The sequence below is a fragment of the Anser anser genome (genome assembly GCF_964211835.1).
Source record: "Anser anser genome assembly, chromosome: 1".
NCBI lineage: Eukaryota > Metazoa > Chordata > Aves > Anseriformes > Anatidae > Anser > Anser anser.
The window spans coordinates 37,498,091-37,525,000 of NC_139720.1; the positions used below are offsets into that span (position 1 = coordinate 37,498,091).

At 39.7% G+C, this 26,910-nt stretch overlaps 1 protein-coding gene across 25 annotated transcripts in view; it reads right to left on the bottom strand.

The window, feature by feature from the left end:
* Positions 1–26,910, bottom strand: part of GRIP1 (glutamate receptor interacting protein 1) — a 325,281-nt gene that overhangs the window by 2,613 nt on the left and 295,758 nt on the right. For 7 of the 25 annotated variants that reach the window (XM_083819272.1, XM_083819268.1, XM_083819289.1 and 4 more), the window contains 11 exons: positions 23,917–23,986; positions 23,531–23,676; positions 18,969–19,113; positions 17,772–17,911; positions 17,407–17,595; positions 13,775–13,931; positions 12,133–12,333; positions 10,120–10,231; positions 9,930–9,974; positions 7,234–7,467; positions 219–365 (listed from right to left, as the gene is read on the bottom strand). In XM_083819272.1, coding sequence (XP_083675398.1) covers positions 219–365; positions 7,234–7,467; positions 9,930–9,974; positions 10,120–10,231; positions 12,133–12,333; positions 13,775–13,931; positions 17,407–17,595; positions 17,772–17,911; positions 18,969–19,113; positions 23,531–23,676; positions 23,917–23,986 — 1,586 coding nt within the window. Of the gene's footprint in view, positions 1–218; positions 366–7,233; positions 7,468–9,929; positions 9,975–10,119; positions 10,232–12,132; positions 12,334–13,774; positions 13,932–17,406; positions 17,596–17,771; positions 17,912–18,968; positions 19,147–23,530; positions 23,677–23,916; positions 23,987–26,910 lie in introns of all 25 variants that reach the window. The other 18 variants (XM_083819271.1, XM_083819266.1, XM_083819270.1 and 15 more) reach the window with 8 other exon arrangements.

Here is a 26,910-nt window from a genome sequence, read left to right on the forward strand (position 1 = left end):
TAGCAATACTGCTCCTCATTGAAAATATAATAAGTAACACAGATAATAAGGTTGCTCCAAATGAGTGCTGACACAACTTCACTCAGTTTTCTGCACGCACATCTGAGTACCCAGCTGATACCCAAACACCACGCAGTACTGTAACAATTCCCTTTACAAAAAGGCTGCTGTATGTCATCTCCAATCACGCCAAACCCGTGTGGTGCCAGAAACATTACCTGTAGCAGTCTGTCGTATGGTTTCAAACCACCCAGATCGCCAGGGCCAGCCGGTCGAATGTTTTTAACGTACACGCCTTTTTCCAATAAGCCATCTGAGACGCTAAACCCAAAGTCTTCTCCATCAGTGTCCTTGTACAAAGTTACCTGCGGAGGTAATTTGATGTGATGATAAGGTGGGGAAAAAAAAGTGTGTCCACATTTCTACAAGCACTTGGCAGGTCTCCTTCTTAGGCTTAGTTCATGTTCGAGTGACCACTTACCTACGATTTGGTACTTCTAGTATTATATGGGAGATGACCCCATTTTTACATTGTATTAATGATCTCAGAAGCCTCCTTATTCTTCAGTAATAAGCAGTCCTCTTCACTTCTGCTTCTCAGCTGGAAACGTGTGTTTTCTATACCACCTTTTGTGGTATGATTTTTTTTCTGAGTCTTACTCTTTTGCTGTCCTGTTCTCTAGTCACCAGGATACCCAAGTACAGGCATTAGCTTGGTCAGCCAATTAGGTTTTGTTTCTCTTAAGTAAATTAGTAAATTCTTTTAATTGTAGGGTTTGGGGTTTAACAACACGTATTGCGATTCACTCATTCCATTTTTGACTCTGAGAGCATAATTAATTGCCCCAAATGTCTGAATCTAGTCTAAAATAGGCTGTAAAATCAGCTGGGCTTACTGTAAACTACAGGTTCCACCCCCTCCTTCCCAAATGAGGAGGCTTTGTGTGGCACGGACAAGAAATTAGCTGAAAGCTATCCATATAATCTCTCCACAGGGAACAGATCATTTAATTGCAGCCAGTCTCAGTTCAGTCGCGAGAGCGTGAGTGCTGCTAACAAGACTTGGCATTTGGGGATTTCAACGGTGAAGGCCGACGTGCAGTAACAAAGACCTGGCCTAAACCAAACCATCACCTGTGTCATGGCCTCGGGAGCTGCCACAGGGCACAAATACCACCGGCACCTCGGGCCCCAGCCAGCCTTTTTTGTTTTGGCCAGGCGATGGTCAGCCCGGCAAGGCCCAGTCTCCGCAGTGCTCAGTATGAGAGTTACAATGCAGACTTTTAAGAAAGCACAAACACGGCTCCTACAGACAGACCCTGCAGGAAGGGAATTCTGCACAAAAACAATAGCGTTAGCGCAGGTGTGTTAGTTACAGAGGTAAGAGACGGCCGTTCAAAAGTAGGACATAGAAGTTAAAACTGTTAGGAGAAGGAGGTTTTCCAAGCATCCAGAGAATTAATGCTTTGCAGGCAGTTTTGTTATTTCAGTTATTTCATAGAAAGGGATTCAGAAACTTCTTTGTAGGTATACTTAGGTTTTTATTTCTTTAGGGGTGTTGTTTTTTTCCTTGCTTCTCTCTCATATCAGGAGAACAGACCAGCTGCTGTAGCGACAGCACCATTTTGTCTGTACAAATGGATGGAGCTGCTGTGAGAACATCTCATGCTGCGGTAAGCACCAATATCCACACACAGCATTCATCCCTGACTTCACCTCCGTTCCTCCTCTTCCCTTGCTTTTCTCCCTTCATACAGTACATACAGTGAAATAGAAAGCCATGCCTAAAGTCCCGTTAATCGAGCTGGAGGCCTTCTCCAGTGATGGGTTCTCTTTTTCGGGGTGTGACCTGCCATTTTAAACCTCCCAGTGACTGCTGAGTTTTAGCTGTCTTCTTCGCTCCCATCTTCCCCTGACCTAACTTGTCACTGAAGCTTTCATTATCCATCTCAGCGTGCATTTTAAGAGTCAAAGGGCATTTCACCTACTGACAAATCTATCTGCAAATTCAATATATTTCATCTGAGAAGGATTCTAATTTGTATCGACAGCTGGTGTATCAGCAGGACTCTGGGAAACCTCTAACAGTTTGTTCTCCACAGAGGCATTTGTTTGTGATACCATAGCATGTCTAACATGGTCTGAAGTATGTTTGAAGCTGCTGTGGATGTGCCATAAGATGAACAGTATCACAAGACTAAAAACAATTGCTCCCCCACACTCCCTCCAAAAAAAAAAAAAAAAGGAGGGATATTTATTTTGTTTATCGACAGATTTGTGTGCTTTTCCTGGCACGAGTAAAAAAAAAAAAAAAATAGCACTGCACCAAGACAGAAATCCTCTTTTAAATAACTTATTTTCCACACTGTCACAAATGGTAGGAATGCTTCCTGTTAACTGCTTCTTAAAGAAGCCTTGAAAACTAAACACAAAAACAGGATACAAGGCCTAAGAGGAGACAAGACTTAAAATACTGCGTTCTTCTGGCACAGATGGCACCATTTTTTAAAAGGAACTTCCCACTCGTTCCTTTTCTTTTCCCCTTCCTCTTCCCTTCAGGCCCTGGAGTTAAGTGGAGGTGGATCCAACCTCAGAGGAAGTACTAAACCGTATGAAACAGGGCTCTCTGAAGTCATTTGGACTCTATTCTTGCTGAAAGGCAGGATCAACTGCATCTAACCCATTTCTGAAAGACATTTATCTGTCCTGCTTCTTAAAATCTCCAGTGATGGAAACTCCACAGTCTATTAAAGTAATCCCTTCCAGTGCTTCAGCTATTTTCCCTCTGTCTAAACTAAATCACCCTTGCTGAGACTTAAGCCTGCTGCTAGCCACAAAGAACGAGGACATCACTTTATTCTCTCCTCCGCAGTTATGTGAAACAAGGAGTGTTTTCCTCTGGGCTCTGTTTGGTAGGACAACATCCCTCTTTATCTCTCAGACCCCCAACTGGGCACTCTGTTACAGTCAAGACCTTACCAAAGCCACGACAGAGCGGACAACAATTCTGCAGGCACCACAGGCAGTGGTCCTAGCTAAATGCTCTAGGACAGTGTTGCCTTTTTTCCTATTCTTAGCATGTGGTCTATCAGCAAACAAAATATGCACAAATTCTGCTCCGCAGGTCTACAGAAGTGCCATTCCACAATAGCTCACTTGACCTTGTATCTTGTGCATAATGCCCAGGGAAAACCACATGCTACTTCATGCCCACCTTGCGAGTCAAAACATGGCGCATTGCACATGATGAGGGACATGGAAGTGGAGTTTTCCTGTAGAGGTGACAAACCGCGTTTGCGGGAAGCAAAACTTGAGAATGTCTTTTGTTGCCCCCTCCAATTGTTCCCGCTGGACTTCACTGATTTCTACAGACAGCGCATTGTGGAAGGGAATTAGCGTCTGCCTCACAATCAGGACTTTTATGTACCGTATTATCTCATGCCTCCGTTTCTTCAGATATACGGATCATAAAAGATTTAAAAAAACTCTTTCCCTTATGGCTATATTCTCCTGACCTTTGGTTAATTTATCAGGAGCTTGGAAATTCAATGAACTGGTATTTATTCATTTAAGGGATGAGGTCGTGATTGAACATCGTTGTGTATTTGACAATCACACTTTTAGGTGCTAAGACATCTGCAGAGAACATTCTTTTATATTGTAGGTTATAATTTTAGGGCTACTTCTTTTTAGGGCAGCATATCTTTCTAAAAGAGAATCTCAGAGTACAAATGCTGCTACCTGAAATACTCCGATTTTTATTTAATAATGAGGACGAGCAAAGCCTTAACCCACACAGGTTTCTCATCTTCGCTTGCCCCTAATGCAGCCGATCTGGAGGGTATGAGGTTGTAGGCAATTCATGCAACACCTAGATCTTCCTATGTATTATATGCACTTTGATCAAAACTGTTTGGAAGTTTTGACCTCAATAGCAAAATCTCAATTGTAGATGATTTGTTAGACTTTCAAATTTGCATTAGGAGCCTAAGGGGAAAGGAAAGCTGAAATGGAAATTTAATTCATATTTCATAAGCAATTAAATAGTTACAAATTTTAAGCAGAGGCTTACAGGTTTTGAGCTTGTTTCTGTGCCTCTCCTCCCTCTCAAATCTAGAGGAAAAATGTTTAATTTAAATTTATATGTCTTGCACAGATTAGATATTGAGAAATTTTAACCAATGGTAATTTTAGGTTAATGCCTACTTGCAGCAATAATGTTGAAAAATTATCTTATGTCTTGAGCATATTTTTGCTCTCAGAGGAATGCTTGGTCTATGAAACTTTAAAAAACGGTCTGTTGTGATTTTAAGAAAAATATTAATCTATATTCTTACCTAAGTAGATAAAATCAATTAAAGGCATTAATTCAATTTGGGTAGCAATATGGTGTTCAGCTAAATTAAATGCTACTGATTAAACCACCTAGAACAAATGTTTTAAGAGATCTGTATGACATGTCTCAATCCTAGCTTCCTCCGGACAAAAATAGTTAAAATAATTGTTTGGTGAATACAATGCAGTGAAGTAAGGAATAGCAGTGATGAATTCAGGTTAACTTGCTGCAAGGTTTGCAGCATTAAGTAAAATAATTCTCAGGGCTGTGTTGCCCTTCTGACAGGTATGCATCTGAGAAGGACAAGCTGGTAACATAACTTACTCATCTGTGTTTATGGCCTGAGGAGTTTTATCCAGTCTTATTCTCTCTTACCATTTACAGCTAGGCCAGCAATTTATGCATTTTGGTTTTATGTGTGGCTTTTTCTTCAGCACAATGAAATATTGTAGCTCTCTCCCAGTCAGGTTATGAAAACCAGTGGAACATCTTCCTCAGTCAGCCCATCCCGCTGTAATCAAACTAAGGTATGAATTCTGATCTGTAGGGCACGTAGGTCCTGACTCAACGCATGTGCAGACTCATTGCCCTGAGGCAGTAAAAAAGCATCTGCACTGTCCTGCTGAAGGAACTACGAAAACTCAGCAGTGTACAGTTGAGGACATGCTGAAGTAAGTCCTAGGCAAGCTATGTCTTAGCTTGTATTTCAGGGACTGCTCATACCATCACAGTTTTCCAAAGCAGTTATTATTTCAGTGGTTGCCCTGTCAGTGGCCCAAATGATTGAGACATTTGCCTGCAAGAGGGCAGAGCACATTAGCCAGCAAGACTTGTTACAAAAAATACTTAAATTGAGGAATTTCTTTGGCAGTGAATTCCCAGTCATTCCTGAGGCACTGCAGCTGTTTTTGAAAACTCTGACTGGACAAAACTTCCTTAAGAAAGAGAAACTGAGCAGCTTATTCATGTTAAACTAGAGGTCTCTGTCAAAAATTAAGGAGGGAAGAGAAAGTAAAATGCACATTGCTACCCAAGAACCAGTAAGAAAACTAACCCGTAAGAACTTAACTAAGATAAGCATAAATATAAAACCAGCCCATGATGCCTGGGTTAACCTGCATGTATCATCATAGGGGTATAAGCATATTTTAGTGAACTGGCCCATAAGATCCAGTCACTGGTTTCCATTTTTCTTAAATGACTGAAAAGATTGAAAAATATAGTGCAGGTTCAAATTTAGATTCTTAGAAAGGAAATGACTTGATGACAGAACAAACAGTATAAGCGAACTCAACATCACTTCAGCAGACCATGGAAAAGCAGGTACATTGTCTCAACAAAACACAAAAATTACTCAAATGGAAGGTCACAGCAATCTTTACAACAACAACTACAACAAAAAATAGTAAAAAATAAATAAATCTCTAGGACAGGGTACTTTTTACTGACCAGTACTGAAGAGCTAGCAGCTATAACACAGCGCTAACTCATTAGTAGCAATCTGACTCCTCCTCTCCAGCAAAAGATTCGTTTCATCAATCATGAAAGGCTGGTTTTATAATCCATAGAAGTATCTTTGCTGAATGTGAGTGCACCATTGAATGCCTGCCGGTGTAGTTTCATCTTCTATCTCACATTTACTTTCCACTCCGGAAAACTGAGCACAGTAACCAACCCCATTAATCACTTCATATCAAGCTGGAAATACAAATAGCTTAAAACTATCACAACACGCCCTATTGACTACTTACATCGACAATTTATTCATTGTCCAAATGCAAGATCCACTCTCCAATACCTTCTATAAACATCCGTTTAGCACATACTCACTGAGACACTATCTTACTAAGCTAAACTGGATGAACTGTGAACTAAACTCAGAAGCTGTGGATGCCCCATCCCTGGAGGTGCTCAAGGCCAGGCTGGATGGGGCTTTGGGCAGCCTGGTCTGGTGGGAGGTGTCCCTGCCCATGGCAGGGGGCTGGAACTGGGTGGGCTTTGAGGTCCCTTCCAACCCAAACCAGTCTATGATTCTATGAAACGTGCAGGGACGAGAAAGCAAACCAACCCTCTTGAGAGTGACAACGTGACCTTTTAAAGAATTTTCTCCATGCTTCTGTCTCCTCTCTGGGAAAAACTCAGACCTTCAAGAGGAAGATGGTGCAGGAGATGGGATGCTCATTCCCATCAAGGAGAACAGCATTATAACATTCCCCACAGTTTTGGGATCTGGTTGCTGTTATGGTGCATGGCATTTACTGTGCATATTCAAAGATAATTTATCCATTACTTCCTTGGGGTGTAGAGCCACCTTAATATCACCGTGTGATTTCAACAGTCTTGAGCAGTGAAAAGTTGCATAGGCTGAAATTTTAAAATCCTTTTTAGAGCAAAGGAATTATGAAGAGAAGTGAAACAATAGCTAATTTGAAATACATTCTATATTGTATACATTGAGTATCATGTACTTGATTCGAAATGAGTGTTAATTTGAAGAAGGACCAATGGGAGCCCCAAACCCCCCTGAGTAATTTTCTAAAGAAATGTATTTTCTAGAAATTAAACTTTTTTTTTGTTTTTTTTTTTTTTTAATGAACACATTTTGCAGAGATGAGTTATTGGTATTGTCAATTCAAATTACCAGTGGATCCTCCTTGCAAAAGAGCAGTCCCTTTTGAGGATTTGTTGTAAAAGTAAATAGTAGACAAGGATGCATCTTATTTGTTTGTTTTCCCCATAAGGATATATCATTAATGTTTTTGTAGGAACTAATATGCATGGCCCCAGAATTACATCTGTGGAGCCATTATAAAAAGTGCTTACTGTATTGCCATACATAATTAGATTCCCTATGCTGAATATATTATTTCAAAACTGTCAGAAGAAAAATTACAGACCTTGTGTAACTCCACAGGAGTTGGTGACATGATTTCTTTCATTTCTTGCTTAAATTTTCTCATAACCATGGACTTTCTCCCCACATCTGATGGCAGTGTGTTGCTACGAGTAGTTTGACTGTAATGTGGCCTTACAGTGCTTCTTTCCTGGAAGCTGGCTTGTCTTCCCAGCTGGCTACGAGGTTGTGGGTTTTCATGATTCAGACTCATTGTACTTCCTGACATAATTGTGGCCTAGAGCATTAATGAACAGGTTAATTTTTCACACAGAACGTGGGTTAAGAAAGTGGTTAATTCATAGCAGTAAGAAAAACTCTATTCTTTGTTAAAACACAATCACTCAGGGCACAGCAAAAGGCAAGAAGACAGATGTTCAATCTGCTTGCAAGTCACTATAAAATACAGGACCACGACAAAACACAACAACAGTAACAAAACCCTATGGGCAAAAGTTTTCAGATGGCATTTCCAACTAAAATACTGAGCACTGGAATGGCTATGCTGCTAAGCTAGTCTCCTGGCAGGCAGGACTGAAGAGTGTGTAGTATAACTGTTTACTTTAAAAATATTTGACATGTAAATAAAATGACGTTTAAGCTGTGGCGTAATTACGTTTGTTGGAACTGGATCTATAGGAGGGTATTTACAAGACAGAGTGGGTGTGCAAGGTGGAAAAAAAAAAAGTTAGTCAGCAGAATGTGAAGGCAGTTCTAGACTCAGCACTGGCAGGGACAGTGCCTGGGTGGGGGAAACTCAGCACAGGTAAGCTCGTTGTTCAGAAAGATCTTTTGCATGACGTGCGTATTGCAAGAGTAACTACCTTAGCTAGCACTGTTACCTCAGAGATACAACCCCCGTCTCACTGCTGGGTTTAGCCTCAGTAAAAGCTAGCCTTTTATGTTAGATGAAAGAGGACGCAGAATGTGAAATCTCGAAAGAAGACAACAGGAGTCATCTCATCCACTGGGTGGAATGGACTGATAGGAAAAGTACTCATGCACAGCAAGGAGGCTGCTCCGTTGTGAAAGAATTTCTGCTCCAGGGAACAGGAGGTGGAGGTGCTTTGGCACTGCCACCACACAGCGGTGCAGCCTGCTGCTGCTGACAGCATGGGGTACACTGAATTTCCTGTTTATTCTCCCTGGCACTGATGGACAAGTGAAAAGGGAAATTAAACAGCCATAAGCTGAACTCTGACTGGGACAGGATGGAGGCAGCCTGCTTGAAAATGAGAAGTGAAAATGAAGTGGGGAAAAGTAGGGGAAAAACAGGCAAAGAAATGTTTGCTTCTGACTCTGACGACCATGTCTGTCACCCGTCTTTCTCCCAGCTCCAGCACTACTTTCACTACAAGGTAATCTATTGTAGCTTTAATAGTCTCTCCTGTGCTCAGAAATGATGGATATTACTCCCTGATGGAGCAAAAGAAGCTGGAGGACTTGGCAAACAACAGTTTTCTTTGCTCTTTGGCTGAAGACCTTGAAATGAAAAATGAGGAGGAGTCCTTGACTACGAGATGGTATTTCATAAAACAGAGGCATCGCCATTCTCAGCATCCTGTCACACTGAATTGGTCTTGCTTTCTTTTCAGATCTGTGGGTTGTGCAAGAAGATGATGCTCTAAATGATACAGCACCTGCAGTTCTGAATTTCACGTTTGTAAAAGGCTGAGGAACACTCAGCCTCTTGAAGTAACTGAATTCTGGTCATCCTGAATGATCCATTTCCACTTCTGAATTACCTACTTCCATATCCTTTTATTGTGCTCTGAATATTGAAAACTGCATGAGAAGCCTGTGGTACCAAACCATATCTAACTACGGAATTAAACCCATATAACATTTTCTCCTGCTTTTCTCTGGTTTGCAATAACAAATACATGAGAATCACATTTTGCTACCCATACATGCAATACAGAAGCCATAAATCTGAAGGAAATAAATTAATCTGAACTGAAAAACTTTCACCCAGTTATGCCATTCACATTCCTCCTGGCTGCTACAGGACTTCATATAACATAAAAATGAAAATGAGATTCTGCCAGTTTCGCAGCTCCAGGAATTTAAAAGAACATAAAAGAAAATATTTTAGGTCCTTTCATCCCACGGCTTTAAGTGGCAGTATAATCTTAATTGTTCCGATAAGAGAACTTAGAGAAAAGGTGATTACAAAAATAAAGACTCAAAGTTACTCTGCCTCTTCCCCAACCCCACTCCACATACAATCTAACATGAAGCACGGTTAGATTTGCAATAAATTTCAGAGTGAAATTTGTTGCATCATGAAGAATTTACTGTATAACAAACACTTCTCACGTTAGCAGGATTTTTTTTCAGCGTGGTAAGATTATAGCAGAACATTTTGAGAAGACGATTTTCTTTTATGTTCATCTTAATCAAATTAAGTTTCAGTTTAAAAGACAACCTAAAACATGCTAAGAAAAGCTGCATAAAGCGGCCGTCAGAGAATGGGATGCATTGCTGCAGGAAGGATGTGCCCACTTAGGAAGTTCCGCGCCATTTGCTGCCTGTGTAGACAGCATCAGTGGTATGCACAGCAGAAGCTACAAGTCAAAAGCTCTGGGGTGAACATGTCTTATAGAATTTCAGTTGCATCGTACAAAAGAAAAATAGCTCTGGTTAGGGGCGGGGGAGGCAGCTGCACAAGCAAAAAATATAAACGTAAAGGGTAGGTACCAAGAGAGTCATGTTTCTCAAACACAGACGCCTGTCAGCCTTGTCCTGTGGAGAGGGGTTAAAGCTTTTAAATGAATTGGTGTGATTAGTGCAAATTAAAAGAAAAAAAGGAGAAAATAAAATGAATGTAAACCAAACCAAAACCATTATATTTCTCTATAATCGGAAAGAAAGGTTAAGATTGTTCTACCTCTAGTTCCCTCAGAATTCCTGACTGGCCACAGGTCTCTAAATCCTCCAGAGCCTGAGACCAGAAGTTTTCCTCCTGGTCAGCCTCGGTGTTATCATGGGTACCTGCGAAGCTAGATTTACAATGAGAGGTTAAAAAAAGGTGGTTTATTTTTATTTTTACTTTTTTCCTCTTGAAAATATATTTTACACATGTGCCTTGCCATAGATTGCAACTTGAATGACAGGAGGTTACGGTAGGTAGGCAGGAGAGTGGGGAGGTCGTGGACATGAAGAGCCTGGACATGACAAGTCTTCTCATAGCCTGGCAGTCGCTTTCAACCTCACAGACTTCTTTCAGGGAACATGAAAAGAGCCCCAGTTTGGCAAACAGCATTTTGCAAAAGAGGGGTGGTGGTGTTTTCACCTGATTCAGTGTAAGATCCATTTATCATTATCAGTTTACCCCACCTGACTGCCACAATAGAAACCACTCCTAGTCATTTTATGTACAAACTTATGTGACAGGCACAGGGGAAGGATGAGGGACGGAAAGAACAAAAATTTGCCCTTTTGGTGGCAGCAAGCTGTTGCAGCTGCCCATGGACTGCAGCTAGTGGTGCTTAACATAGACAGAGCAAACACTGTCATGGAAGCATCTGAGGCCTTGCTTGACAAACTGCATATTACTGAGAACAGCACGAATGTAGCACTGTTAACATAATAGCTTTTAAACAGAGGAATTGCCCAGCACAACCGACAACAACTTGAACACTTCTCCCATGATACTCTGCCTCAGAGATGCTTTCTTACAGCTACGATCAGTCAGGCAGACAATGGCCAGCCGTTTGGATCTCTTATTGCAATGATTCTCCATCTAGCGTCAGTGCCTCTTCTGAGATATTGCAATAGATACAGAAATGGTGAGAATACCTACTCGGAGCACAGATGCAATTCCTCCCAGGCAAGATAAGAAAGTATTTAAAACATGGTTTTGGAAAGATCCTTAACTTCTGAAATTAGCTCTTTCAATCAACCTAAGTAGTTTTTTCAACTGCTAACATTGAACATAGACTAATTAATCCAATCCGATACCTTCTTTATATTGGATACTAATATTGTAATATAAAATGGAGCTTGAGTTAATGAACAGGATTTTATGTCTGTGGCAGCAAAGGCTGGGCTGTCTAGAACAGGATCTCCATTCCTTCTCTGACTCCTGTGAAATCTGAAATGATGACACCTGTAAGTCTGGACCTCCTTTTTGCTGGAACAATTCCTCTTTTGGGTCCCCTCACCTCCTCTTTTGATTTTTCCCTAAGTCTTGTCTCTTGGTGTGTGAAATGCTCAACTTTTTCATCTCCATTATAGCCACATTAATAAACTGATTTGTAGCTGAGCTGCTGCATCAGAAAAAAAAAAAGAGCTTCCAAATCATTTCTCATCTAATTTGTTTTCCTTGAAACAAAACCCGAGAGATTGATTTTATGTCATGTGAAATATTGTTTGAGCTGTAACAAATATATTTGGTTCTCAAATGGATGCTCATTCAAAGAGCCATCAGGAATTTAGATACACAAAAATGCTGAAGGAGAGGTAGTGGGACAGATATGAAACCACAGGTGCCTGTGATTTGGTTCTTATTGACATGCAAGAGACCGAGTGTCCCCCCCCACCGCCCCCCCCCTTTTTTTTTTCCTCCATCGGGAGGTGATAGGGTATTCTAGGATCTGGCACACTCACTCCTGTAGGTAACGTTTTGAAGTGCAAATCATTTTCCCTGGAGCAGGAACTGTAACTGACTTGTCCTGCCTTTCAGTGGTAGATAGAAACAAGGCTACAGAGCAGTTTATGCTCCGGTTTCATTCACTTTCCAACTGAAATGTCATTGTCACTCAATGGCATGTTAGTGATGTGCCTTCTGCTTTCACCCATTTTTTCTCCTTTTTCTCCTTTTAACTGTTTTTACTTTCTTCCCTCTCTCCCTTCCCCAGCCCAGTTGGATCTTGCTCCTGTGCACTCTTTGTTTTCCTACCTGGAAGTATTCCACTCTTCCAGCTGTCCCCCACCTTTCCTTTGCCCACCAGAGGCACCTTTCCACAGCTTGCCCTCCTTCTTCACGCTCCTGATGCTCTCTCCCCCTGACCTTTCTACAGAAGTTTGCTTTAAATGGTTTTCTTGATTCTCTCCCAACGTCTCAGTCTCTTTCTGTTGCCACATATTCTTGGAAGCTGTGCTACACAAAATAAAGGTAAGAAAAGATTACTTTTTAGTGTTAGAGAAGAAGACAGAGTGCCTAGCTAGGGGCAGAGAAGAGCTGTTTTTCTGGAGACCCCCCTAACAGGCTGGAAAAACAGATGCACCCTTCCCACATTCTCCACTACTTGGTATAGGAGCACCATCAAGTGCTGTGGATAAAATTACTGCTCTCAGATTAAGGACAGTAACTTGTTAAGAATGGGAAGCATGAAGAAAACTACCTTCACTTCCTTTATTAAATGTTGCCCACTAACAGCCTATGAAAACTTCTGATATGCTTCCGGCCAGTAGGGACCAAAGGAGCTGGATAAAGGGTGAATGTTTACACTTGCCCAGATCTCAGCTATCATCTTGACAGACTTGTCTCCAGACAAAACGCCACTGGGCAATCTGCTCTACCAGAGGATTTAGCATTCAGCTTCTGAAAAGCCGCATTGCCATCTAAGCCCTGCCTTGATTCACAAATTTAAAGTTAACAGACTGGACCCTTATCCAGTAGGGTTATCCAAGAAAGGTTTTCTGTAGTACTAAACTTGAATTTGTCACAGACTGAGATTTCAGGCTCGTTGTGTTGCTACGACAAGAAACTGTATTTCTAACTAAAGACGTGCACGTCTGCAAGTCTTGACAACAGGTACAAAGAGCACTGAAATCTTTCTGTAATATCTGTCTGCCCTTGTCTGAGGAAGCACTGTTATTGGGCAGGAATTATCACCCAGGTCTCTCTAGTGGTTCCACTGCTGGATCATCGTTAGAACAGAGAATGAGAGACTTCCCTTTTTTTGGATCTTTAGCTACCTCCAAGCAATGTCAACCAAGTATTTTTCCCTCAGAAAATTCTTTTGCCTGTAGAGGAATTCACTGAAGAGGGGATTTACTTCTCAGAAGAGGAATGCATGGCAGAAAATATGCATGTCCATGCATGGGTTTGGACAAGATATTTCTACTACGCTCACTTTGTTCTCCCACTGAACCACTGCAGAGCTCTAAAGCATTTCTGGAAGAAGGCTGTAATGCCTGCTTCTTTGCCAAAACCAAAATGAAGAATTTTCATGGAAGACAAGATTAACATGCTGGTTGTCTTTGTCCACTTCCTTTTGTAGGGTTATTTTTGTGAAGTGGAAAACAGAGCAGTTAATTTTTGAAGCTTACCCAAGGGAACACCCTACTTTGTTTCTTTATTTTTAAAGTAACTCAAAATAAATGTTTTTGCCTTGTTTTTGGCATCATAATCTTTGACAAATGTCATTCATCTACTCTGGTAAGTTTCATAAAGTATAAATACTATATCTTATATGTGAAGGAAGAGCTGCTACAGCTGACTTAGAAAAACATAATTTCATTCTAGATGATGTGTCCATTTTTGAGGCACAGCTGCAGCTGCAGGTAAGAAAACAGAAACTTGCACAAGAACTTACCTGCTTGTTGTAGGTCGGTCCCATTCCTCATCACTCAGTACTGGGTCATGGAATGGGTGGTTTCGTGGTCTGCTTGGAGGGGACAAGCTGCCCCTCTGTTTAGGACTCCTCCATTCATAGGCATTGAAGTTGTATCCTGAAGCCTGATAGCTAGGTCCTAAAAAGATGAATTATATACTTATGCTACTGTATGTTTTAATGACAAAAAGTACATCTTTGAAGCTAGGTTTTCTAGACATTGAATGTGGACTTATAATTGCTTCCTCTCCTCTCCTCACCTTACTTCTCGTATTCAGATATTTAGAAGAATAAATGACCTAAATTATGCCCCAAATTATCAGTGCTCTAGAGCTTCTTCTGTGAAAGTCAGTCAAAAGTAAAATCCTAAACATATCCAACACAGATTTCCTACTGTTTGTGTCTCAGCTACTTCTTATGTTTTGTGCTGGACTTTTTCACAAGTTTACCAATTTCCAATTTGACTTCATACATTGAATTATTCAGACTAGTGAATAACTCATTAGTGTTATGAATGTTAGCCATGTGTTAACATAGTCATGTGTAAATTATCCAAAAATAAACCTAATTATTAAGGAAAAAATGCTTCAGACCTATTAAAAAGTTCTCAAGGATGCATTAAAAGAAACAAACAAACCTGAATTTTCAGATGATAAGACAAGACAGATTTTTCTGCCTCTTAGTACTTTTCTAATGTAAGCAATGTAATTAAAAGTTAATGACATATTAGAGTCAATTATGCCCCTGCTAATATGCATCATGGCTCCCTAGATGCAAAAGTTGGCGTGGTGCAGAGGCTCCCGAGTGACCTTTACCTGGATTAAATGCCACGAGAGGAAGGAGGGTGACTGTCTTGGCACCACAGAGTCGAGGACTCATTAATACAGGTGCAGGACTGCTGTCATAGCCCGGCTCTGCTCTGCATGGTTGTGCTGCCGTATGTAAAGGCCAACACGTGAAATCTCTGCACCATGCCCCTTTGTGCTGGGGGGGCTTGCTCTTAGCTGAGCTATTCCATTTCACCAGGGCTCTGAAGTCTCACAAGGGGCACACATGCCTAGGACCAACAGACACCCGTGGAAAGCTCATCTTACAGACAGAGATTTCTCTATCAGCTCTTTCCAAATGTTTCAAGACCGTGCAAGTGGCATCAGGTGGCTTTGACATCTGCACATTTTTTTTTCCTGTGTGCTTATATCATAAAAGCAACATTGGTATTAGCTCAACAGCTTTACCAAATTAACCGTAATTTGGATTCCAAGTAGTAACCCGACAAGACTCTGGCTTGCAAGTGATGTATCAGAAAGAACACACAGATTTACTCGCCACAACTTCGCGCTGATCTGGTATGCAAACTCCAGTAAGGTAGAGCTGCTGTATATATATCTCATCTTGACATATTCCTCTTTTCGTCTTTTCTGATGTGCATATTGGATTAGGAAATCAGTTTTGTTGATGACTAACAAATGCCACTGCTGTCACCTCTCTAAAGAGGGCAATTCACTTCCATAAATCACTCTAGACTTGTCTCCCTCAAATCCCATGCAACTACAGAGTTGCGTGCTTTTCTCCAGCTAACTGGCAAACTTTATCATACTCCCAAATTGTAGGAAGGGTTTTGGTTGTGAAAATTTGACTGTTTTGTGGGGAAGGCTCCAGATTACTAAGGCAGATGCATTAGACAAAGGTACAAACCAGGGTGTTAATTCAAGGAGAGAAAGGATGGCTCACCAGCATTAAACAAGTAACTAACAGGATAAAGCATTATCTGGTGCTCCAGAAACATTCTCCAAAATCCTCAATTTGCTTAGTCTGTGCTTATGCCAATAAAGGTTTGGAGAGAAGCCAAACTCAGCTTGACAGGTCAAGACAGAATGAACTTTAGTAGAAATGTAGGTCACATTAGTACCACACCAAGGGATAAGGCACAACTCTGATTACACTCAGGCTGTTCAAGAGAAGTGCTATGTACCCAGCCGAGACTGGGCTGATTTTCATAGGGGAGCCAGAAAAAAATAATATGGTTTGAGATATTGGTTTAGTTTTTGGCATGAAGTCTCAATGATCAGGATTTAGCAGAGGACTCTGGGCCTGTCTTTTCCACAGTTGAATAATTTGCTCCAGAAATCATTAAATCGGACAGAAAACGAAAGCCATCATTTTGGCACTTTTTCAGAAGTGTTTTTCCCTAGGGCTTAGAAAAATCAGAAGAAAATCTAACCTGATTTATTTATTTTGATAAGCTGACTAAGACCGTTAAAAACAGAAAAGGAGGCAAATTCATCCCAACTCTTAACTCCAGTGAAATACAAATTACACAGGAGGAGTTTAACTCATTAAATTGAGTACTAAATAAAATGTTTATGTAACAGTAAGTAAAATGCTGAAAACAGGAGTTATAATGAAATGTATTAAGTCTATCCCATTGAAAGGAAAGTCAATGACAAAATATATGCAGTAAGTCTAAGAAATATTTAAAAATTAAAAAAAAAAAAAAAGAAAAAATGGCCATTAGCAGTGACATCAGCTACTTCTTGATCTCACATAGCTCAGCAGGTTTCAAAGGAAACATTTTGCTTTACAAAAAAAAGCACCAGTGTTATCACTGAGCAGGCACACTGAAGAATAGCAATGAAAATAACCAGCACAGAACTTCAGTCTAGATGGGTAGTCTGCTGGGCAGCGCTCACACAACTCAGCTGTCCACCAGCCATGGACAACATGCTACCACCCATGCTTCCGGAAAGCCACAGAAAAACAGACAAATAAGAGTTGCAAGAATGCATGAAACCAGAGCAAGTGAGAAAAAATTATTTGAGGTAAGGATCTATCTGCTCAAATATCTGCAAGGTAGTGGGCACACCATTATTACTACGGAAATAATCATTCTAAAGTCAGTTAAACAAAAGATGCTGTGTGGAAGTTGTTCTACTTGTTACCTAGATTATTAAAAGATGACTGAGTTCCTCACTGCCTGAATAAATCTGTCTAATCTTCTACAAATTAAAATGGAATCATCTGAAAATCCTATCAAAACAGTAGTCAAAAAGAAGCATAAAATTTAGTATTAATGAAAACCATGTCTTTAAAGAGAATGATTGCTTTTGAGGGCTGAAAGTTAGGTGTTCATGTTGCAGGAATGAGGAAGAAGAAAAAGATTTACAAATCGTAAGTAATGCCCAATGTTCCCCCTTCAGCAGTTTATAATAAATCTGTTGTCCATTAAAAATTACTGCACATGGGCACCAAATTCATGAACACCTTCAGAGTGTTCTGTGCCTTGCATTGATCTATATTTGAAAGATAAACTCATTTGGTTGTGAATGATCTATGGACTTGGCCATTCAGATGTCAGAAAAGCTAACAAAAGCCTGTTAACGTATTGATAAATTGCTTCATAACACACCGCATTGTCATAAAAGAATGAATCTGAGGCCAGCCAAGCTTAAGAAATCACGCTGTCTGGCAAGGTGTGTGGTCATAATGAGACACCAGCACATTACAAAGTACAAGATTTAAACTTGGTACAAATAAGATTCTCTTTAAGGCAAAGGAAATTCAGCCATGAAGTCAACAGTTTCTATTTCAAATGCTGACTTCATTCTTGATAGTACCTTGACTTCCAAAGCTGGTATCAATACCAGAGCCATCCCACGACTCTACTGCGCTGTCAACACTTGGGACTGTAGTAGAATAGATGTCTGAGAGTTTGCCAGATTTCTGTGCGGTAGAGGTTTCATCTTCAGCATCGCTCAGTTCATTTATGTGACCCACAGGGACAGAAAATTTCTTGGGACTGGTAGCTGAATAGGATTATAAGAAAAGGGGTGGGGGTGGGAGGTGGTCATTGCTTTAGTGCAGTTCCAAGAGTATGCTTTTTACTAATGACATGACATTTTTCCACGGATGGCCTAAATGCTCGTTAATCTGTAAAAACACACTCATTAAAGACCACTGGTGCTACTTTGGCCATACTCACCATCTGTCTGCTTCTTGATTTTCAGAGTGACAGTTTCTCCTGCCATCTGTAATAAATGAATGGCTTCACTCAAAGGTTTTCCTTTCAGGCTGCTACTATTTATTGCTAGGATTCTGTCTCCTATGTGAATTGCTCCAGTTCTACAGTAAGAGAGAGAAGTAAAACATTAGAAGAGCAGCACAAAAAGCAACAAAGATAATTTGTCTGCATATTTGGAGGCATGAAAGTCTCATCTCTCTTTCTCCCATTCTGCTTTCATAGCTGTGTTATACAGTAATCCTATTGTTAGAAACGCTTAAAGCAAGCCACCTTTGTTGTAGTGACAATAGCAGAGCTGAGGCGTGGAGAGATGGATTTCTGTGTTACTGCAGTAGTTAATAACCTATGGATGATATTCATGGCAGCCCACCTGTTTAAGAGTACTTTCAGACAGCTCGATAAATCCTGAAATTAATGTAATGTTTCTAGAAGTCTCACAACAGAACAGATAATGGCAGTGGGAGCAAGTAGCCAGCTATTTCACCAATGTGGTTTTCAGGATGGATTGTAGCATAAGAAGAAAATAAATTCTCTTTGTGTAAATGCACAATTTGTTCTGGCTGAGTACAGTTATCATGTTTTGTGTTCTGTAGGTTTGCTCTGAAACTACCAACAAAGGGACTAGTTATGACAACTCTACCTTTTAAAAATGACAGGTGACAGAAAACATTAGCCTTTTCATTATTCTCTATCCATCACTTACCAAGAGGAGCATTTCTACTCCTCGGGTAATGGTAGCTATGGTGTATGTAAGTGCACATACAGATGCAGCGTGTGTGGACTATGAGCAGAATATTTTCAGACAAAGTTAGACACATTAAGAGCTTCCCTTACCTATTCTACTATACAAGGCTACCACTTTTAAAAGGCTGCTGAAATGTTCCTGTGACTACCCAGTTTTTTCAATCATATTTACAATAAGGACCACAATTCATTCTCTGACTTGTATAGTATGTGCAAGAACATCTATTACGATATTCCTCATGCTCATGAACTTTGTAATCATCTCAAAATGCCACCAAAAAGATTATAAACTCAGATCTGAAGAATTAAAAAAAATAAACAGCTAAACCATGAAAATTAGCATGTTTAGGTCAACAAAATAAATCTTTACCTTGACAAAAAGAATGCTTAAAAATAATTTGCTTTCCAATTTACCTTTCGGCTAATCCTCCTTTTGTAAGGCTGGAAATAATTATGGGATCAAAGGGCTCTTCAGTACCAGAGATTGTAATTCCAAGAGGCCCACCATAGCGCTTGAGCTCAACAGTATAAATAATTGCTCCAGAGCTCTCCTGTTCATCTGTAATAAATGCCAAGGGGATGCAATTGGTTTCTTATGAAAGAGGGAATGAAAAAAAATAACACATTCAGTCCAGTGACTGGTAATCAAACAACATTTTCAAAGGATTATATTTCACATACACCTCTAAATCATATTCTGCTGGATTATTTAGAAAAAAAATATCTCTTGAGCAATTTATTTTTTATTGCCAGAACCTGATTACATTGAAGTCAATAAAACAATTGCCCCCATTCTAGTAGGACTGAATTTTGCTCTGTTTAAAATCTTAGTATCTTCTTTCCTATTAAAATGTGACTTCAGGCTTTTTTATTAGAGAAGAAACATGTTACTAATACTGTATAACTACTAGGACTCTTCTGTTCCTTGAACTGAATGGAGGGTATTTAAAACCAAAGAGAAATTAAAAATTCTAAAAAGAAATTTCCTTTAAAAATTGCAGAAAGGTCAAAAGTCATCATAAGATGAGAAGTTGTCTTAGTAAGAGAACCTGAAATATATCCCATATTTTTAACAGAGAAATTTTAAGCTTTCAGAATGGAATCAAAGATAGCTCCTGAATTACCAACTAAGTTGAACAATAACTCCATTAGATTTTTTTTTCATTATTTACATAAAATCTGTATTATTTTGAAATTTTAATCTCAACAAAGAACCATCACAAATGCTCCCTTGCCCATCTTATGCTACTGGTATTCAGCCAGGATGTTTGACCTGGCTGGCAACTTTTCCTAGATCTGTGGGCAATGACATTTTTAACGGCTTAGTGAGTGTGGAAAATGTCTAGGATGCACATTCTGTAACTGTGACCAAAACTAACCTGAGACAAGTCAGAAAATTCAAATGCTCCCATTTTTGTTCCTGTAGGTAGGAAAATTTAAGAGGAGAAAAAAACCTGCATCACTAGCAAAGGTTCAAAGAGTTGTTTTCTTCTAACACTGAATGTGGTATGTCAGCAGAGCTGGAGAAACACTCATATCTTTGAAGTTATTTTGTCTTTTCCCAGTTTGAAGAAAATGTAGGTCTAGTTTCCTCCCACCAATTTCCCACTTGCTATTGACATAAAGGAAACCATACACACAATATTCAAAGGAGAAAAGAATTAGCAGTATTTATTCAGCAAAAAATATTGGGATTTTCACGGCTATTGTTGGCTTTTTATTCCTACCTGGGACATTATCAACAGAGTTTTGGCCCTCAAATCCCCCGAGACCTAACGTTCATAATGTTTACACGGGTGTGGCAACGACATGTGGTGAGACTTCAGCAGAAGGGTGAAAAGTATTGCATCAAGCTAATTGAAAATACAACAGCCAGTATTTGCTAAGGGTTGACACAATGCTAATGTTTCTCTGTTATCAATGGTAAGTGAATAACAAGATATTAATTATGCAGCAGTCCTGCCACGTGAGAGTTGGAAGTTTATAGATCTTCGCGAATGACTGGAAAGGAGACTGGCCCATTATGTCTTTCTTCTGGATAGCCCTAGTTAAGAAAATTAATGGTAAAATGCAACAAATGTCAAATTGCTACATTACTTTCTTCTGTTCTTTCCAGACAACATAAATGCAAGCTATTCAAGAATACGGCCTGTATGTGGCCTGAATACACAATGAAGACCAGTTTTGCCATGAAAGCAAAGAACTCTAATATTCAAAAAAGGGTAGCTGCCATTAGGCTAAACAGGAGATAAAATCCTCAGACTTGGAAGTTGGCAGGAAAAAAAAAAAGAGAGAAAAATTGCTGAAAACAAACTTCTTCTGAAAACATACTTCCATCTCAGAAGGAAATGTAATCAAATTATAAATTTTTAGGGTCTCATTTTTTTTTCGAGATTACCCTTCTTTCTTTTATTGTAGTGATGCATGTGGATAATTCTTTGAAATCACATTTAAGGAAATGTTGTTACGTTGCTTCTGTGCTGCAGTGCTTCTGTTCCATCCGCTAGTCTCTTGCTCTTTAGAGCAACACGGGACTGATGAAAACAAAGTGCAAAAAAGAGCACGGTTTGGGGGAGCATGTAATGTTTTACCTTGCTGCTGACTTCACTTGCATGGTTGGCTGTGAGGGACACAGCTTTGAGCTACGTAAAATCATCTGGTGAAGGAAGGAGTAGAGAGAGAGCAGAAAAACAAAAAACAGAAGACAGAAGAAGAGCTAGAAGCTATGAAGACATTGAAATGAATACCAGAAGAAAGAGTTTGATAGATAAAGGGGGAATGAGAACCTAGGCAAGAAGAAAACCCTGCTCCCTGCTTTGCCCTCCTCAAGAAAGCATGCCATGGGTTGTCAACAAATACGAAAATCTTAATCTCATTCTGTGATTTAGAAATTGTTTTGGAGTGCTCTACCCTCACTAATCTACTAGCATCAGGTTTTGTTTTATTAGGGAATTTATTAACAATTTTTTCTGTTGAGTTTAAGAAACACATTTACTTTCTTTGTGAGAAAACCAGGCTTTCATAAATAAATTAAATTAACCAGTGGAAATGAATTAAAATTGATTTTAATTGAAGTACACTTTTTGCTACACCTTTGCCATTTTTTTTTAACATTTTTTCTGTAGTATTTCAGGGGACACTGATTCATTTTAGATTTCAAAGTACCTGAAAATCTGCTATAGATGTTTTAAATTACACTTTGACACTTACTCGACTGTTATAAGAACCATTTGTATTGAGAATTTTGCTCAGCAGGTCTCTGAGCTGTCCGTCTACGTTCAAATATGTTCAGCTACACCAATCATGTCTATGTAAGACACTGTAGTTGTGTAGGAATCTTGATGCAGATAATGCAACTGTAAAATAACCAACCTGAATATGCAAAAGAAAACCATGAAGTAAGAATCTCAGTCAGACTAAAATCTGTACCAGCTACCACAGTGTGCTACACCTAAGAGAGCAAAGATGTTATTTTACATGGACGGACACTGAAATCCACATCTTGGTGATGGTGACAGAAAATGTATACCACCTTCTGTGAAAACAGAAGCTCTCTGGGAAAGACATTAAGGCCATGGGAGGGGTGGGGGGCAGGACAAACCCACAAGTGTTTGGAAGTGTGGGAGAAGTTCTTACTTCTACATGGCTGTAACTCATTCCTCTCTTCTACGGGCTGTGGGCAATTTCTCTGCAGGGTTATTAACGAGATGCAGTCTTCCAAATGATGGGAAGAAAGTAAAGGAGCGATCATAGATACCATGAACATTTAAAAGATGGACATCCTCACGTGCAGGAGGAAAGTCAAACTTCCTTCTACAGGCGTTTCTCCTGTTAAACTTCCACCAACTGTATTTGCAGTTTGCTCTTCATAAGGTAACTGCTTTGCTCATATTTCCAAAGCAAATATCAGGCAGGTGTCCCTCTGGATGTACAGTCAGTGAGGCCAGCCGTTCTCCAAGATGTACGAACCATGCCTAGCAAACACCACCTCACCACCTGCAGGGGCCTAACCACAATATTCTGCCAAGCAGCAGCCCTTCTCTTTGATGGATCAAAATTAACTTCTGAAAGCCAATTTGCACATGTTGCTAAACTAATCTGCCTTTGCTTTGTACTGATCATACTGAGAAAATACTGTTTGCTTTCAAAAGCTGTTAAAGGAAAAGAGCATTCTAGTGTGATTCTAAACATCACTTCAACAGTTACACTTGAATTGAAATAAGAGTACTTTTTGTTGTGGGATTGTACAGAGCTTAAGACAAATGAATCTACAGTATGTGCCTTTATGTGATGCCATAATATAAATCCCAACAGTAATGGTAGTTAAAATTGTCTGATATCCTTTGCCACTAAAGTGCACAGCAGAACTCATTTCATTATCTCCAGGTAGAAATTTTGCTTTTATGGAATCTGTAATTGGGAAGATACAGGAATATTAATAGATGCAAATGTGCAAAATGATGGCAACTCTGCTGGGCTGACTGTACATGGCTCCTGCATTAGCCATCCAGCACAGCCAGTAAAGTACTACTTACCTTTAAGCAGGTGAACAATCATACTAAAGTCAAGATTATGTGTTTATGGATAAAGCATGCACTGCCCCACTCTGCTGTAGAACTATGTATCCATAGTGCTTTGCTATCCATGATTCCAATCTTAAAATCAGAGAAAATTTCAATATGGTGGTAAGAGAAAGATCAACCTTGTATGTTTACACCTGAAGGGAAATTGCCTCTCCAGAAAACTGAAGACCTCCTTTTACAGTACAGCTCCTGCAGGTACCATGCCACTGAGATAATACAAACATGTATTGATTATTTTTTTGTTTCTACTTTGATGCTTTTTGATTAGCATTAGCAAAAATCATCAGTGTTTAGCAAAACCACTTCACTAAAATTTAAATGTGAAAAAATAAACCTATGTTCTAAAAAAAAAAAGAAAATACGCAAGAATTGCAATAGGCTCATTGCTAATACCAGAATTATCTTCATCTTTGCGGATCTTTAACTTTACAAGGTCCTCACAGTGCTGAAGGATCTGAACAGCATCTTCCATCGAGCAATTGTCAAGTCGAATGTTATCTATTGCAAGCAACTTGTCACCCAGTTCCAGTGTCCCAGTTCTGTGAACAAGCAAACAAGCTTACATGAAATGCTAGCAACATTAAAGCAAAGTATTTCACACTGTATAATCATTAATACAGAAACAAGATGGATTTATTTAATATTTATTTATACATTTTGCACGTAACTGCTGTGCTCTAAATAAAAGTAGAAGTCTCTTACAAGCTTCTCCTGTTTAACTTGAGTCTAGCTGGCCATACAGTGGAAACAAATTTTTACTGGGAGCTTGAATGTCTTACCTGTGAGCAACACTTCCTTTCTTGATATCAGAAATAACCAGAGGGTCCCCTGGTTTTCTACTGGATGGAGCTGTAATAAAGAATAGATACAAGCATCTGTTTTAATTTCTGTATGTGCACAAAGGCTGATTCTAGCCATAAATCAGTATTTCATACACACTATTTACCTACGTTATATTTGTCTCCTTCCCCTACACTATCCATACATGAATACAAACAAACAGTAGCAGCATATTACTAAGACTGCAAATACTACTACTCAAAAATTAGAAAATGCCAGAATTAAGGTGACCACTGTAAAATGAATTTAACCTGAGATGTCTGAATTTTGGGTTAGGCCAGGACTCAACCAGGCAAAGACATCATGGTACAGCTACAGTGATTCATCTTAAAATGCTGTGTAGCTACAACACACAAGGGAAGACTTCTGTTAGCGGAACCTTTCAGCACAACTACTGACGCTGACCTTTTTCCAGAATATTTCTGTCAGTCATAAATCATGTTTTATTAGATCCCCAACCAACAGAGCAGTTCTGGCAAAATTTCTAGAGAGGGCTATACCACATCCGTAACACCCACTACTGTCTCATTCAGTGCTTACGGGCGGAGGTATGAAGATGGTGCTAACTGGATGAGAAAGGAGCTATCTCCTTCCTGACAAATCAAATGCTGTGAAGGACTGCCACGTGTACCACTGGACTGATGCACAGTTATCACCTTTGCACTGATGTAGCTTGCATCATATGGATGCTTGCTTCACTGTGACTCACAGATTCCTCTGAAGTAAACATATGGACCTTCTGATGAGTAACCTTGCTCCTCTACACTGCTGCTGGGCTTTATGCATTGTGGACCTTTCCCCACTTTGGGCTGGGGGTAGAACCACAGCAATTCCAGCAATGTTCAAATCAGTAAAACCCCCAACAGACCTCTCCATGCTCTCCTAACCCATCTCTTCTGAGAGATATATATTTTCTATTTGATATAACTTTCTATTTGCTCTTTGTCCACCATGATAAAGAGGATGCTCTGCTCTACAATGACAGTCATTGCAATTTTTTAACAACTTGTGCAAAAGTTTGTGACAAGTTTCCCTTGGCAAGTTCTGCAAGCCATTCACAGCGCTGCTTAGCTTAGCAATTTTACTTGACTTTTGGTTGTATGGGAAGCAGTTAACTACCCCAGAGGGAGAAGACAACTGTGACTGCTTCCAGAGGATTGCTTCTTGGCAAAGCTTCATTGACTGCATTGCTTTGGAGAATTCATGCACTTGCTGTTAGAAGACGACCACAATGAAGATCCAATAAGGCAAGCAGTGGGCTCAGAACTTGAGGATGACAAAAGGTGTTTTTCGGGGATGGTGTGTCGCCTGCTGTCTGCTGTCAAAGTCCACGTGGGGAACACAGACTGACTCTTGGTACTGTCATTATAGAAGAGCGTGCTGATATTAAAACACTGCTGTGTGGTATAAGGCTGTCACTTCTCCTAAAAGTACTAATGGTTTCACACATCTAAAGCTCTTCAACTGCCCTAAGCCATTTCTGACTTGTGCCAGCTGAGGCCTCTGCATTCACACCCAGAAGGTACTTCTCCATTAGGCTCCAACACCTAACTGACAATCACCAAAAAAGCTACTAGTATTAGTGAAGGATCACCTACAAAATCGTCATATCTTTCACCACAGCAACTCATGCTTCTTCTCTGGTGGCAAATGAGATCTTCTTCTACGGCAACCCTAAGATGTATTAATAATGACATTCCCAACACAATATTCTAACAGACCTTGTTAACCTCGGTTGCCCTGGCCAAGAAAGCTTTTGAATGTCCACAGGAACTGTGTAAATTCTGCTGAGCAGCCATATTTCAAATGTAGTGTGTTGAAAGTATAGACTACATAAGTATGAAGACTCTCAAGAACTTTTAGAAACTTGCCTAAACCAGCAGGCTTTCCAGAAGTGTATATGTTCCAATCTGAGAACAGAAATTAACTTTTTGCCAGACGCATAAATTTCATTGCTTGTTCCTCGTACTTTCACACCGTGGGTCAGATGTATTTTATATGACAGTTCCGTGATTTACTTGAATACTTTGGGTTTATTTCACCATTTGGTGACTTGTTAAAATTTTTAAATTATCACTTTGGTGAAATCTTTTTTTTTCCTTAGATGCTATGTTTTGACCTTTTGGGTTGACTCACAAATCCCTGAGGTCATACGCATTTACAATGCCTGCACTTTAAAATTTGGGTATTGATACAGTTTTTATTAAACTGCTTTCACAAAAAGTATCAGTACTAAACCAAACAGTCCTTCATTATTCCAAAAAAAAGAAGAGAATACAAATCAAAAAAGCGCAGAGACAAAACTCAAAATGTGAATCCACAGCATACACATGGAAGCAAGGAGTAAGATATTGCACATGTAACTACCACACTTTCAAACTGAACAAGTGTGAACCAGCAGCATTTTGTCAGTTACCCCGTGCTATTAATTGCCTGTTGGATTAAAGTCTTTTTGCAGGCAGCAAATGCAGCTCAGTGTGAAATGAATACTCCTATACTGACAAGCTCTTAATAAGCAGCTACACCACACTTTTTTGTTCTATGTTTTATTCTAGTTGTTCAATGCTCATGACATACTTACTACAAACTATTTAAGTTCTGTTGCAGAGATGAAATCATTGATTCCTTCCTGAACTTTTGTACTGCATGTCACAGCCTGACTGCTTCCCAAACACTGGCAAACAGACTCCATCCCCCACAAAAAGACTGAGTACTATGATCCTCAGTTTACAGATGAGGAAAGAAAACACAGAAACTTTTCGGTCAAAATACGACAATTTTCAGTGAGCAATTTGAGATACCCATGCCCTAATTTCTCACAACAGCTTGTAGTATACAACAGCTTCTATGTCCAAAGCACAACTACTGGCATTTTCAGCAACAGCTGTAAATGCTCAACATTTTCGCAAGCGCGACCCCAGGATCTCAACTTT